This window comes from Chiloscyllium punctatum, chromosome 45 (assembly GCF_047496795.1).
Source record: "Chiloscyllium punctatum isolate Juve2018m chromosome 45, sChiPun1.3, whole genome shotgun sequence".
Lineage (NCBI taxonomy): Eukaryota > Metazoa > Chordata > Chondrichthyes > Orectolobiformes > Hemiscylliidae > Chiloscyllium > Chiloscyllium punctatum.
In genome coordinates, this window is record NC_092783.1 from 27,358,675 (window position 1) to 27,373,972 (window position 15,298).

Below are 15,298 nucleotides of genomic sequence, written 5' to 3' on the forward strand. Positions count from 1 at the left end.
ATTAGATGGGCTTCAGATTGGTTCCACAGGGTGGCGCAACATCGAGGGCCAAAGGGCCTGTATTGTGCTGTAATGTTCTATGTTCTATACATTGAGAGGATGTTGAAGAAGTTGTTTGGGATGCTATAGAAAGGGATACTGAGAGCTGCAGAGGGATCCAGAGAAACCTGAGACCAAGTAGGACCTAACACTCAAACTGAGTCCCATCTGCTTACCTTGGGAGAGGGATAGGGTAAGACATGAAGACAAGAGGACAGCCTTGGTGAGGTGGGTGGAATCAACACTGTCACTCTGCGTTAGTCTCAGTCTGACCACAAGCCCAGTTCACAGAGAGGCGGAACAGGAAGAGAAACGAGCTGGATAAGAGTGAATTACACTGTGAAGGAGGGGAACCAGCCTCCTCACAGTTACAAAATACTTCAGCCGAGTCTATTGTTTTTAAGTCTATCATAGCCAGCAATCCACTGTCTAACCTGAGTCTTCAGTGAGGAGATACAATTCCCAATGAGGTAAGGATTCAATTGCATTTGATTCTTTCTCTATCTTAGTAACAGCCTCTCACTTTGACAACAAAATCAATCCAAATTCAGCGAGCAGCAAGGTTTCTAGATTCACCATATCATCCGGCCTCAGCTGTCATAAAAAAGGAAGTCATCAGTATATAGATTGCAACCCCATATATATCATATTCACAGCCGATGTGTGTTTTGCCTCTCTATCTGGTACTGGTTGTCAGAATCAGGAGTTACTGCTATGACTTCACGGGTCTATGCCAACTAGCTAGAAGCCCATCAAAGCAATGCTTTTGTATCATGTTAGCCCATAGCAGACTGACCAGACTTCCAAGAAGGGTTGAGTTTGAACTCAGATTCATGTGACCAATGTCCAAAACCTCACTAAGGAGTGAAATTGTCCCCTTCCCATCTCAAGAGTGACACGGTGGCTCAGTAGTTAGCACTGCTGCCCCACGACACCAGGGACCCGGGTTTGATTCCTGCCTTGGCTGACTGTCTGCGGAGTTTGTACAATCTTCCCGTGTCTATGTTGGTTTCCTCCCATGATGATACACAGGGTAGGTGGATTGACCACGCTAAATTGCCCAGAGTGTCCAGGGATGTGCAAGCTAAATGGATTAGCCTGGGAAATGCAAGATTTTAAGGAGAGGGTTGGTGTGGACTAGATTGGCTAAGTGCTTCCATACTGCAAGGATTCAATGATTCTGTGATTGTCTACATTGAGTGGGAATGTTGTCTTGTGGTGCAGAAGGGAGTGGGTGTACCTCTGAATTGAGTCCCACCCTAGTACTGGTCACTTGCTGCATTTGTCACGCTAGTGTGGAGACGTTGAAGAGAGAGACGCCTGTTATCATTTTGAAGGGTTAGGGCTGGGTGGGTTTCTGAACCCTGCAGCCCTTTCCCAGATACCCATTGGCACTTAAGGGGGCTGGGCATGGATAGTTGAGGCAGGAGGCACAGAATAGGCAAGTGTCGGGTATTTCTGATTGGCTTTTCCTCCTGGTGCCAATGCCATGCCAAGGTAAAGGAGTCCCAGTGTTTGATGAGTGACAGGAATTCCACAGCTAGCTCAGCAAGGGCAGGGCGAGTGTTACCAAGAGGAGTCTTCAGTGATGGAAGATCCATCTCCTAGGCACTGCTACAAGATATCCAGGTGACAAAACATTTTAAAAAGTGCCTGATCCTTTTAATTTGCCTCAGACTTTAGTTATTGAAATATGATATAGTGTCCAAAGCCCCTGTTTCCAGTAGGAGTAACTTTATACAATAACTCAGAGTCTGTTTGCTCTCTAATAAGTGTGAGTAGATGAGGATGATAGTGTGGTGTTTGGTCAATGGCAGGGGTGTATGGGGAGCTGGGCAGGGCTGGTCCCATGTTTACACCTCCCGCAAAATGTCTCCCCAGAGCTGTCTGACCCAAACCTAGCTACAGTAGCCATGGTGACTGTCCCTGCAACAAGGTTTATGAGGGCATCTGTGTCGAGAGTGTGCTGCTGGAAAAGCACAGCAGGTCAGGCAGTGTCCAAGGAGCAGGAGAATCGATGTTTCAGGCATAAGGCCTTCTTCAGGAATAAGGCTGACACAGCTTCTACAGGTCGGTTGAGGATTGGCCATTAAATTTTGGATCAACCACTGACTCCCACATTCCCTGAGTGCATCAAGAAAGCATGCTAATAGATGGGTCCTCCTGTGTGGCTAAATGAGGTTATAAATACTGGTCTGTGCCATTTGTTGGAAGGCCTAAGATGGCACAGGAGGTTGGCACATCCAAGAGCAAAAATAGTGGGCTGCAGGCTGAAAGTTGTAGACAAACTGCAGTGTAGACTCTATGGGACAGGCGGGCATCGTTTACCGGCACAGAGGGCAGCCATTCTCATGAGGGATTCATGTCAACATCACTTCAGAAGTTTCACCTCTCACTTGCAGCCAATCGCCTGCAGTGATCATTCCTTCTACTGTGTGGACAAAACTGGATATAAACTGAGAGGCCAGTTGTACAACCTCAAAAGATGTTAACATTGACCAACCCCCCTGTTCTGTTTAATGGACCCTATGGCTTTCACCAATTTTGCATTTCCACCACTGCAGGTGCTTCCTAGATCTGACTGAGCTTTCATCCCTAGGTTCCTGAGCAGTCCTAACCTTGTGGATATGGAAAGGATGTTGCCCCTTATGGGCAAAGCTAGAGCTTGGGGCCACAGTTTAAAACTCAGAGTTTGTCTATTTAATTATGTGATATGTTATTTTTCCCAGAAGAGAACTTTCTTCTTGAAAAGATGGTGAAAGCAAAGTCTTTGTAGTTTATAAGCAGAGGTAGATAGATTCTTGTTAATCGAGAGGCTGGAAAGTTTATCAGGGATAGGCAGGAATGCGAACATATCACTAGGGGAGACAACAGCTAGACTATTAATCCAGAGACCTGGATAACGTTCTGGGGACCAGGGTTCAAATCCTGCCAAGGTAGAATATGAATTCAATAAAAATCTGGAATTAAGAGTCTAATGATGATTAGGAATGAATCGTCAGAAAAATCCACCTGGTTCACTAATGCTGCCATCCTTGTTTGGTATAGCCTACCCAAGACTCCAGACCTGCAGCAATGTGCTTGACTCTTAACTGTCTTATGGGCAATAAATGTGGCCTAGCCAATGATGACCTCATCCTGTAAATGAGTTAAAAAAAGGCTTTATTGAAGGGAAAAGGGGCTGAATGGCCTACGTCTCCTGCCAGCTTGTTTCACATGCTATTGCTGGACATAAAAATACTGGCGAATTCAGACCGTAAGATGATATAGTGTATACCTTGTCTTGTCATTATGTCATTTGATATGGTGTTGTACAACAAACCCCTGCACAAAGTTAATACTAATGCAATAACAGGATCAAAAGCAACGTGAAATTGGCTGAGTGACAAGAAACACAGAGTAGTGGAAGGTGATCTTTTATTTTGAACTACATAAAGGTTTGTAGAGTCATAAGAATCATATAGCCATACAGTTGTAGAGCACACAGAGCAGATATCCGAAATAAATCTAGTCCCATTTGCCAGCATTTGGCCCATATCCCTCTGAACCCTACTGATGGAGCGTTCTCCCCTGACAGGGAATGAAGACTTAGGAGAGAGGCAGGATCCAGGCAAATGGGAAGCGTATTCATGAGAAATCGGTCAATGCAGGCAGAGGGCCAAAGGATGCTCCCCTAAGGCCAGCCTCAGAAGGGAGATCCATGACACACTCTAACTCCAACAATAAAAAGTAGTATTTTTATACATTTCTGTATCACAATGATTACATACAACATAACCCTCCTATTCCATATACCTAATCTGACAAGACACCTAATCAGTGACGGAGACCTGTTTGACCTCATGGTGTTTACCAGCCATTACAATTGCTGGTCCTTGGGATCTTTCCATGCATCTTATTTACTGCATTCCAAAGTCACTGGCTGTACTCTCTTAGATCTGTTTCAGGCTGGCTTGTCTCCTAAGGACAGCTTGAATTCTATTATTTATTGCATCTCACGTGTTGTCTCTAACAAATTCAGTTATTTCCTCTTATATTTCCCACTGTGCTATTTATGTGTACAAAAATACAAAAGGCATTTAGTTTTAACTAGTTGCTATAAGATTTATAATATTGATTTCTGTTCTGAAACTAGTTAAGGTTAGGGATTGCAATTTCTACGCTAGTACTCTGTGATTATTGGCTATGAACAATCTATTCTGTCCAGGGCCAATGAGGGTCTTCCTAAAGCTAATTCAGTTTCACACATAGGCCAAATGTTTTGGTTATATGTTTCTATATTTATATTGGAGAATCTCTAACTAGAAACTATTTCTTAATATTTGAAGAGTAATTAAGAAATAACTGTTTACGATGAAATAGCTACCTATTGTTCTGGTAATTATTTAGGGTTTTTAGTGTACTACCATTGGTGAAAATTCTTTCATTAGTTGAGCTGAGAACATTTGCTTGTTTGTCTCAGGCATGTTCTTATCATAACCATCTAAGATGGTTGCTGCTCAAGGCTCCCTCTATTGACTTCGGAATAGGTTCATTCAAAGGTGCTGTTATTTAGTGAAGATGACACGACAGGTTGACAGAGTTGGTAAAAAGGCACAGAGGATCTTGAGCTTTATGACTAGACCATAGAGTACAAAATTAAGAAGTTTTTCAAACTTGTAGGAGACACTAGTTTTAGCTGCAGTTGGAGTATAACATGCAGGAACGATGGGGAAGCATTGAAGACAGTACAGAAAAGATTCAAAAGAACAGTTCCGGAGATGAGGAATTTCACTGATGAGGATTGATTGGAGATGTCTCCCTTGAAGAAGAGAAGGTTGAGAGGAAATTTGATGGAGGTGTTCAAAGTCATGAGGGGTCTGGCTAGAGTAGAGAGGGAGAAACTGTTTCCATTCATGGAAGGATCAGAAGGCAGAGGACACAGTTTGAAGATAATCGGTGAAAGAAGCAATAGAGACATGAGGAGAAGCTTTAAACTCAGGTCAGGTTCTGGAATGCATTGCTCGAGAGTGTAATGAAGGTAGAGTCACTTAGAGGCAATTGGATTGTTACCTGAAGAGGAAGGATTTGTTGAGCAACAGGGAGAAGGCAGGGGACTGGGTCAAGGGGAGCTGCTAATGTAGAGAGTGGTGCAAACACAAATGGCCTCCTTCTGTGCAGAAAACCACTCGATAATCCATGATTCAATTCTAGGGCCCACAATGGCCCACATTTACAGTTGTTATAGTATTGTAATTTACTCTGTCTGAGATGCCATATCTTTAAAAGAATGATGGTAATTTTGCCATGCTCTATTTTTACAAGCGCAAGTATTAATTGCTCTACATTTCAAAGCATTATGGTACGAATTTACATCTTAATTACCTCCATGCATTTAAAGACCCTATACCATTCTCTCAGTTCCTCCATCTCTATTACACCTTTTCAAATGATCCAACCTTCCATGCCAGTGGAATCCAGAGGTCATTCAGTCCCCTCTTCCACAGATGCCCCTCTAGCGCATGGGTTTTCCTAACTAACAACATGAAGCTTATGGGGATCCCAGCATATCAGTCCTATAGACAAGGCTGATGCATTTGCAACAATCTTCAGCCCAGAGTGTGAAATTGGTGATTCATCTCAGTATCCTCTGGCATCACAGATGCCAGACTCCATCCATTTCAATCCATTCCACAAGAAAAGGTTGGAGGTATGGGATACTGGAAAAGCTACAGGGCCTGACAACATTCCAGCAATCGTTCTGAAGGCTTGTGCTCCGAAACTTGCTGCTCCTCTGGCCAAGCTGTTCAAATACTGCCACAACACTGACATCTACCCGATAATGTTAGAAATTGCCAGGTATGTCCTATACAATAAAAGCAGAACGAATCCAACCCAGACAATTACTGCCCTGTCAGCCTACTCTCGATCATCAGTAAAGTGATGGAAGTTTTCATAAATAGTGCTATCGAGTAGCACCTGCTCAGCAATAACCTGCGCATGCGTCCAGTTTGGATTCTGCCAGGTCCTCTCTGCTCCTGACCTCATTACAGACTTTGTTCAAACATAGACAAAAGAGTGCAGAGGTGCAGTAGAACTGACTATCCTTGACCTCAAGGCCTCATTTGACAAAGTGAGGCATCAAAGAGTGCCAGCAAAATTGGAATTAGACCAACAACTCTACACTGGTTGATTCTATGATTCGACAGTTGGAGTCATACTTGGCACAAGAGGAAGATGACTATGGTTGTTGGAGGTCAGTCATCTCAGCTCCAGGACACCTCTGCAGGCATTACTCAGGATAGTTTCCTCGGCCCAACCATCTTTAGCTGCTTCATCAATGACCTTCCTCCACCAAAAGGTTAGAAGTGGGATTTCACGGAAGATCACACCATGTTAGAACATAAAATGTAGGAGCAGAAGTAGGCTATTCGGCCCATCAAATCGACTCTGCCATCCAATGAGATCTGATCATCCACAACTCCACGTTCCTGCCTTTTTTCCATAACCCTTGATTCCCTTATTGATTAAAACTCTGTCTGTCTCGGCCTTGAATGTTCTTAATAACCCAGCTTTAACAGCCTTCTGTGGGTAAAGAATTACCTCGATTTGTTTTGTATATAGTCGGGAGAAACCATTCTCTTAGTTTCACTCCTTAATTGACACCCATTTCTTATTTATTTTTCTCTCTCATTTCCTTTAACTACCCTGTTATCTTTTGCACTGGGCTGCTGCCTCTCTCACAAGGATAAAAAACATTTTCCAACACCCGTCCAGTCTGAAGAAGAATCCTACTGAATTTCAAACATTAACTCTGTTTCTCTCCCAAGATGCTGCCAGACCTGTTGACTTTCTCATACAGTCCATCTGCGTTGCCCATTCCCTGCTGAACGTGTCTGTTTTCATTCTGTAATCTGTTCACAAGGATACCCAAATTCCTTTGATCTACAGCTTTCCGTAGTCTTCCTCCATTTAAATGCTGTTCCACCCCAAATTTCTTCTTGGCAAACTGCATAACCTCACATTTCTCCACATTGCATTCCAACTGCCAGGTTTTGCCAACTCACGTAACCTACCTATATCTCGCTCTAGGCTCATTGTTAGAAATCACACAACACCAGGTTATAGTCCAACAGGTTTAATTGGAAGCACACTAGCTTTCGGAGCGACGCTCCTTCATCAGGAGATTGTCACCTGACAATCACTTGATGAAGGACCGTCGCTCCGAAAGCTAGTGTGCTTCCAATTCAACCTATTGGACTATAATCTGGTGTTGTGTGATTTTTAACTTTGTACACCCCAGTCCAACACCGGCATCTCCAAATCTCGGCTCATTGTGGTTTCCTTACCACTTGCTTTCCCACAGACTTTTGTGTCATCTGTAAAGATGGTTATAATATTCAGTTTCCTCATCCAAATCATTAGAGTCATAGTCATACAGCGCAGAAACAGACATTTCGGTCCACCTCATCCATGCCAACCAAGTTTCCCAAACTAAGCTAATCCCATTTGCCTGCATTTGGCCAATATCCCTCTAAACATTTCCTATTCATATTCTTATCCAAATGCCTTTTAAATGTTGCAATTATAATGTGGGTGGCACAGTGGTTAGCACTGCTGCCTCATAGCGCCAGAGACCCAAGTTCAATTCCCGCCTCAGGTGACTGTGTGGAGTTTGCACATTCTCCCCGTGTCTGCGTGGGTTTCCTCCGGGTGCTCTGGTTTCTTCCCACAATCCACAAAGATGTGCAGGTTAGGTGAATTGGCCATGCTAAATTGCCCGTAGTGTTAGGTGTAGGGGATTGGGTTTGGGTGGGTTACGCTTTGGCGGGTCGGTGTGGACTTGTTGGGCTGAAGGGCCTGTTTCCACACTGTAAGTAATCTAAACATCATAATTGTATTTACCACTTCATCTGGCAGTTCTTTTCATTTTGGAGCCACCTTCTGTGTGAAAAGGTTGCCCTCAGGTCCCTTTTAAATCTTTCCCCTCTCATCTTAAAAATATAGTTTTGAACTCCGCCACGCTAGGGAAAATACTTTCGCTATTCACCTTATCTGTGCACGGTCACTATTTTATAAACCTCTAAAGGTCATCCATCAAACTCCGATGTTCCACCGAGAGAAGTCCCAGCCTGTCCGGCCTCTCCTTATAACTCAAACCCTCCAGTCCAGTCAACATCCTTGCAAGTCTTTTCTGCACCCTCTCCAATTTAATAATATGCTTTCTATAGCAGAACGATCAGAACTGTACACAGTCCTTCAAAAGTGGCCTCACCAACATCTCGTACAGCCTCAACATGACATCCCAACTTCTATACTCAGTAGTTTGATCAGTGAAAACAAGCGTGCTAAACACCTTCTTAAACATCCTATTTATCTGTGACACAAATTTTAAAGCACTGTGTACCTGAGCCCCAGGTCTCTCTGCTCAACAACACTATTGAGGAGGTAAAAACAATGACTGCAGATGCTGGAAACCAGATTCTGGATTAGTGGTACTGGAAGAGCACAGCAGTTCAGGCAGCATCCAAGTAGCTTCGAAATCGATGTTTCGGGCACAAGCCCTTCATCAGGAATAAAGGCTCTCCACGCTTCAGGCTCACTGCCTTTATTCCTGATGAAGGGCTTGTGCCCGAATCGTCGATTTCAAAGCTACTTGGATGCTGCCTGAACTGCTGTGCTCTTCCAGCACCACTAATCCAGAACACTATTGAGGAGCCTACTATTGTATAAGTGACTGGATTTGATTTGATCTCTTATTGCCATATGTACCTAGGTACAGTGAAAAGCTTTGCTCTGCATGCAGTACAGATCACAACATACAAAGATCATAGGGTGATTGAACAGAGTGAGGAATACAGCGTAGAGCTGCAGAGAAGGTGCACAAAAGCAAGATTAACATTAGATTTGAAATTTGGGAGGTCTATCCAGAAGTCCAATAACAGCGGAGAAGAAGCTGTTCTTGAACCTATTGGTTAGTGTTTTTAAGCTCTTCTCCCCAACAAAAGAGGTTGGAAGAGTTTATAACCGGGGTGGGAGTAATTTTTGATGATGATGGTTGCCTTTCTGTGGTCCCGAGAAGTATGGGTGAAGTCAATGGATGGAAGGTTGGCTTGCATGTTGGTTTGGGCTGTGTTCACAACTTTCTGTAGATTCTTATGGCCCTGGGCTGAGCAGTTGCCAAGCCAAGCTGTGATGCATCCAGAGAGAATGCTTCCAATGGTGCATCTGTAAACGTTGGTGAGGGTTCTCATGGACATTACTTCCTGAGAACGAAGAGGCATTGTTGGGCCTTCTTGACCATGGGTGGTCCAGGACAGATTGTTGGTGATCATCACTCCTAGGAACTTGACACTCTAAACCATCCCACCCCTATCTCCATTTATGAAGATGGCACATGTCCTTCTTGAAGTCGATGATCAGCTCTTCAGTTTTGCTGATATTGAGGGAGAGATTGTTATCTGTGCACCAAGTTAACGAGCACTCTATCTCTTTCCTGTATTCTATCTTGTCACTGCATGATGCCTGGCAAGCAATGTGGTGTCATCAGCGGATATATAGATGGAGGTCGGACAAAATTTGACCGCATAGTCATGAGTGTACAGGGTATATGACCTGCCCTTGTTAATTTTGTCAAATGCAATGCCCCAGCATTTATCTAAATTAAATTTCACCTGCCATTCCTCAGCCCCTTGGCCCAATTGATCATTGTCAATAATTGTGGACCCTGCACAAACCTCTGGAGCAATCCATTAGTTCCATAAAAATGTCTTCTATTTCCCAACTTTCTGGTCTTTTATTAGGCATGATTGCACCTTTATGAAGTAATGCTGACTCTGCTTGATCAGCTTATATTTGTCTAAATGCTGTGCCATTGCATCCTTTATAATTGACTCTAACACTTTCCCAACAGTGGGTGTTAACTGACCTATTGTCAACTGTTTTTTGGCTCCCTCCCTTTTTAAATAAAAAATGTCACTTTTGCAGTTTTCCAATCCTCCGAGACTTTCGCAGAATCAACAACTTTTTCTAATGCAATCCCTACAGTGTAGAAGCAGGTAATTCAGCCCGTCAAGTCCACAACTACCCTCCAAACAGCATCCATCCAGACCCACCATATCACTGTGGCCTTGCATTTCCTGTGGCTAATCCACCGAGCCTGCACATCCCAGGGCACTACGGGCAAAGGAGCATTGCCAATCCATCTAACCTGCACATCTTTGGCCTGTGAGTGGAAATCAGAGCACCCAGAGGAAACCCACACAGAAACAGGGACAACGTGTAAACTCCATGCAGACAGTCACCCAAAGGTGGAATCAAACCTGGGTCCCTGGTGCTGTGAGGCAGCAGAGGTTAACCACTGAGCCAGTGTTCCAATGCTTGAAGGATTACTACCAATGCATTACACTATCTCTGTGGCTAATTCCTTTATTATATTAAAATGTAATCCATCAGGACTAGGGGACTTTCTGGTTTTCCCTTCCTAAGTTTCCTATCTCTTTCATTCAAGTATTTATTTCCTCTTCTCCTTTTACCTTTGAATATTTAGAGATCTTTAAAGAAATTAGTGTCTTTAACTGTGAAGGTGAGTGCAAAATATTTATTTAACTCCTCTGCCATGTGTAGCACCTTGTTCAATTGCTCAGATACTGACGTTATCTATGCTCCAATGCAGCATGATCTGGAGAAGGTCCAGGTATGGGCTGGCAAGTACAAGTAATATTGACCCCACCCCAATGCCAGATGATGACTATCTCCAACACAAAAAAGTCATAACTATCACCTCTTGACATTTCATAACAATACAATTACTAAATCCCCAACTGTCCACAACCTGGGAGTTACTGTTAACCAGAAACTCGATTGGACTTACAATATCAACATGGTAGCTACCAGAGCAAGTCTGAGTCTAGGGATTCTGCAGTGAGGAACTCACCTCCTGACTCCCCCAAGCCTGTCCATCATCTCCAAGGTACAAGACAGGAACGTGATGGAATGTTTCCCACTTGCCGCTCCAATAGCATTCAAGGAGCTTGACGCCACCCAGGACAAAGCAGCCCGCAACATTTATTCACTCTGCCACTGACATATAGTTACCATTTACAAGATGTACTGCAGCAACTATCCAGATTCCTTCAACAACACCTTCCAAACCAACGACCTCTACCATCTCGAAGAACAAGGGCAGCAGATACATGGGAACACCACCCCCTGCGAGTCCCCCTCTAAGCCATTCACCATCCTGACTTGGAAATATATCTCTATCCCTTCAGTGTCACTGGGTCAAAATCCTGGAATTCTCTCCCTCAGGGCATTGTGGGTCAACCAGCAGCACACAAATGGTTAACAGACTGATATCCATATATTAATTTAGACAACAAAAGACATTCAGATAGTCACAAAGATTTTATTGTATATCTCCTGTATAATATAAACATGGATTTGATAAATTTAAACCAGAACATTGCGCCTTTTTATTGTCAGAATGCAGATGTTGCTGCATTTAAACCTGCTCTTCACCTAACTTCTAATTTTCTTGGCCCATCACCAGCTTCTTTCCCACTCATGCCATTACACCTTCAGTCATTTAGTTGCTCCTCCTCTCCACACTATCCCAGAACTTTCCATTTGTTCTATCCCCACCCCTGCTTTGCCTGCCTTTGTATTTCTGTAAAAGCTGTTAGATCTGTGGTTTGGATTTAAACTTTCCTGAAGAAAGTCTGAAACATGAAATGCTTGTCCATGTAAGCTAGCTGCCTGATCTGACCATTTTACCAGTGTGTTTGATGTTTATTTATGATGCTGCAGTTTCCAATGTACTTGATGTCACACGTTATAAGTATGTTGATACTTTCGCTTGCCAGCAGTGCTTCACTTTGATCAGTATCTTGGTCCTGGCTCATGTGCCATATTTACAATAACACGGTGACCTGGAGTGATAGAACTCACAGAAATTTCTGTGGTTCAAAAGTGTGAATATAAAAAGCAGCTTAAAAATACTCCACCAGTGACAAATAGGAGCAAACAAATCGCAAAGCAAAGAGCAGCCCTCGGCCTAGTGAACCCTCAGGAAGTTACCAAATTACTCGCGCAGTTCTGCAGTAAGTCACAGAAATTCTTGCAGGTTTCTTGAAATTACATCTAAAGGACAACAGAAACTTGCAACTATATAGCACCCAACACAACCTCACCCTGAAGTGCTTTACACCCAATAGTGAAGTGTAGTTGCTGTTGTAACATAGAAAACACAGCAGGCATTTTATGCAAAGCGATAACCCACGAATAGCCACGTGATTCTAACCAGCCAATCTGCCTTAGGAAGATTGATTTAGGGTACATATTGGCCAAAACATTGAGAATTTGCCAATGGCATGGTGGCTCAGTGGTTAGCACTAATGCCTCATATTGCTAGGGACCCAGGTTCGATTCTACCCTCAGGAAACTATTTGTATAGAGTTTGCACAATCTCCTTCTTTTTGTGTGGGTTTCCTCCAGGTGCTCTGGTTCCCTCCCACAGCACAAAGATGTGCAGGTAAGGTGGATTGGCCATGCTAAAATGCCCATATTATCCAGGGATGTGTTGGCTAGGTAGCTGAGCCATGGGTAATGCAGTGTTACAGGGATTGGGTGGGATGCTCTTCAGAGAGTCGGTGAGAACTCAATGGGCTGAATGGCCTGCTTTCACATTGTTAGGATTCTATGATCTGGTAACCCTGGGATCTAGCACATCAACCTGAGCAGGTAGACGGAGGTTTAGGTCTGTGGATAGAAAAGATTTAAAGGGGTGCAGGCAAATAGAACAAGTTCAAGTTTAGGAAACGTGATTGGCATGGATGAATTGGAACGAAGAGCCTGCTTCCGTGCTGAAAGACTCTGTCTTACCTGATTGCATCACTCGCCATTGCACTGGGAGTGTCAATTGTCATTCGACACTCAAAAACCTCAAGCGAAAATTGAATACACAGCTATCTGACTCAGAGGTGAAAGTACAACCACATTCCTTCCTAGTTCCCTCACTCTGTGAAGTCAGCTGGCACAGACCCTTCTTTCGCTAGAACCGTCATGCTCATTTAATAATAATTTTACGTAACTAGGCTGGATTCCAAATTATTTACCTATTCTACTGAACCTGCTGTTCACTCAGCTAACAGTAACTGTATCGTAGGACAGAGAATAAATCAGCAGATCATGAAGCCATCTAACAAAGTCAGTGCATCAAACATGAGTGCTTCTAATCTTCATGTAATTTGGGAAGCTCAAATTTACGGAGCTAGCCACAAGGAGGAACTCAGAGAGCATTCGGGACTGTTTCCCAGAACAACATGCTGTAGACCCAACCAGGGATCCAGTTTATTTGGACCAAGTAAAATTTAATAATCAGATTTAATCAATGATCTCAGTGTATAAGATCCCCAAGGAAATAGTGACCATAACATGGAAGAATTCAGCATTCTATTTGAGACTGAGAAACTTAAATCAGAAATAACTGTGACAAATTTAAATAAGGTAATTACAAAGGAATGGGGCAGAGTTAGCTGGAGTGAATTGGGAAGTGAGATTACCAGAAAAGACAGTTGAGGAATAATGACAGACATTTTAGAAAATAAGCTCATGACTCACGGCAAAGGAATTCCAGAAGTATTTTAAGAAGGGGATAAACCAGCCATAGTTCCCCAAGGAGGCTAAGGATAGTATCAGATTGAAAGGGGAAAAAAAGGAATGTGACAAGATTACAGGTCATTCTGATATAATGTGCATTTCATTAATGCAAACTCATTGTAACACAATTGACAAATTGGGGACACTTTTTAAAGTGCAGATTTTTAAAACGTGTGCTGGCTGTAATGTGGTGATGTGTTGTTTCTAAAGCACTCTTTTACTATAATGCAGGATTGCATGAGAATGCAACCATTGTGTTATCGAAGTGCAACCATTGTGTTATTATGTTTACCTGTCGCGGTAAACCAGAGGAGTGAAAACATTTTAAAAGCTAATAAAGGAAGACCAAAAAATAGGGAGAAACTAAACTATGAGAGTAAACTAAAAAATATTATAAAATTGGATAGTAAGAACTTCTTAAAATATATAGATAGAAAGAAATAGAGAGGTCAAAATGAACATGGGCCCTTTAGAGAATGAAGCTAGGGATTATACTGAGGAACCAGGAAATGGCAGAGGAGTTGAATAAATACATTGCATCAGTCTTCACATTAAAAGATAAAAATAGCCTTCCAGAAATACAAGCATATAAACAGTTATTTTGCATCAGGTTATAGGGTGGGGATACTTTGAATAGCAGAACAATGTAATAAAACATTTGGAAAATCACATAGCTTCCTGAAAGGGAAATCCTGACTAACTATTTTGTCAGAGTTCTTTGAAGAAATCTCAAACAGAGTTGATAGAGGGGAACCAACAGATGTGTTGTATTTGGACGTCAGAAGGAGCGTGACAAGGTACCTGACAAAAGGTTAAGTCATAAGATGAGATCCCATAGTGAAGGAGGCAATATATTGGTGTGGATAGAGAATTGGTTCATGGGCAGGAAACAATGAGTGGTGATGCGTGGTTGGTTTTCTGGTTGGAAACCTGTAACCAGACGGGTTCCACAAGGATCAGTGTGGGACCGCAACTGTTTACAATATATATTAATGACTTGGAGCAAGGAAGTAAACGTACTATAGCCAAATTTTCAGGTGATACAAAAATAGTTGGAAAGGCAAGTTGTGAGAAGGGTAGAAACAGTTTACAGCGAGATATTGATAAGTAAAGAAAGTGAAAAAATAATTGGCGAATGGAGTCTAATGTGGGAAAATGTAAAATTGTTCATTTTGGAAGGGAAAAGAAAAGACCAGAGTATTATTTAAATGAAGAAAAATTGCAGAACTCTGCAACACAAAGGAACTTGGATGGTCTTGTGCATGAAACACAGAAAGCTGGCACCCAGTTGCAGCAGTTAATCAGGAAGGCTAATGGAATGTTGGCCCTTATTTCAATGGGGTTGGAGGATAAGAGTTGGGAAATTTTACTGCAACTGTACCTGGTGGGCAGGGAGAGAGTATGGGGAGTGAGAGTGGTGTGGGATGGAGAGTGTAGTGAGATGGAGAGTGTAGTGCGATGGGAGAGTGTAGGAAACTCAAGGCTGGTGGAGGTCCAAGATCTTCTTGTCGGAGCTTGTCTCCTGTTGACCAACACAGACACCCTAAAGCCAGCACGATGTCCTGAACTGTTGTAGGCCTCCTCCAGCTCTGAGTCCTTTCAGAGTGGTGAAAGGCTGCAG

At 42.9% G+C, this 15,298-nt stretch overlaps 1 protein-coding gene across 2 annotated transcripts in view; it reads left to right on the plus strand.

The window, feature by feature from the left end:
* Positions 1-385: 385 nt before the first annotated feature.
* LOC140467247 (DENN domain-containing protein 2D-like) overlaps positions 386-15,298 on the plus strand; it is an 89,196-nt gene continuing 74,283 nt past the window's right edge. For both annotated transcript variants that reach the window (XM_072563483.1, XM_072563484.1), the window contains exon 1: positions 386-509. In XM_072563483.1, coding sequence (XP_072419584.1) covers positions 505-509 — 5 coding nt within the window. In that variant the 5' untranslated portion in view covers positions 386-504. The remainder of the gene's footprint in view (positions 510-15,298) is intronic.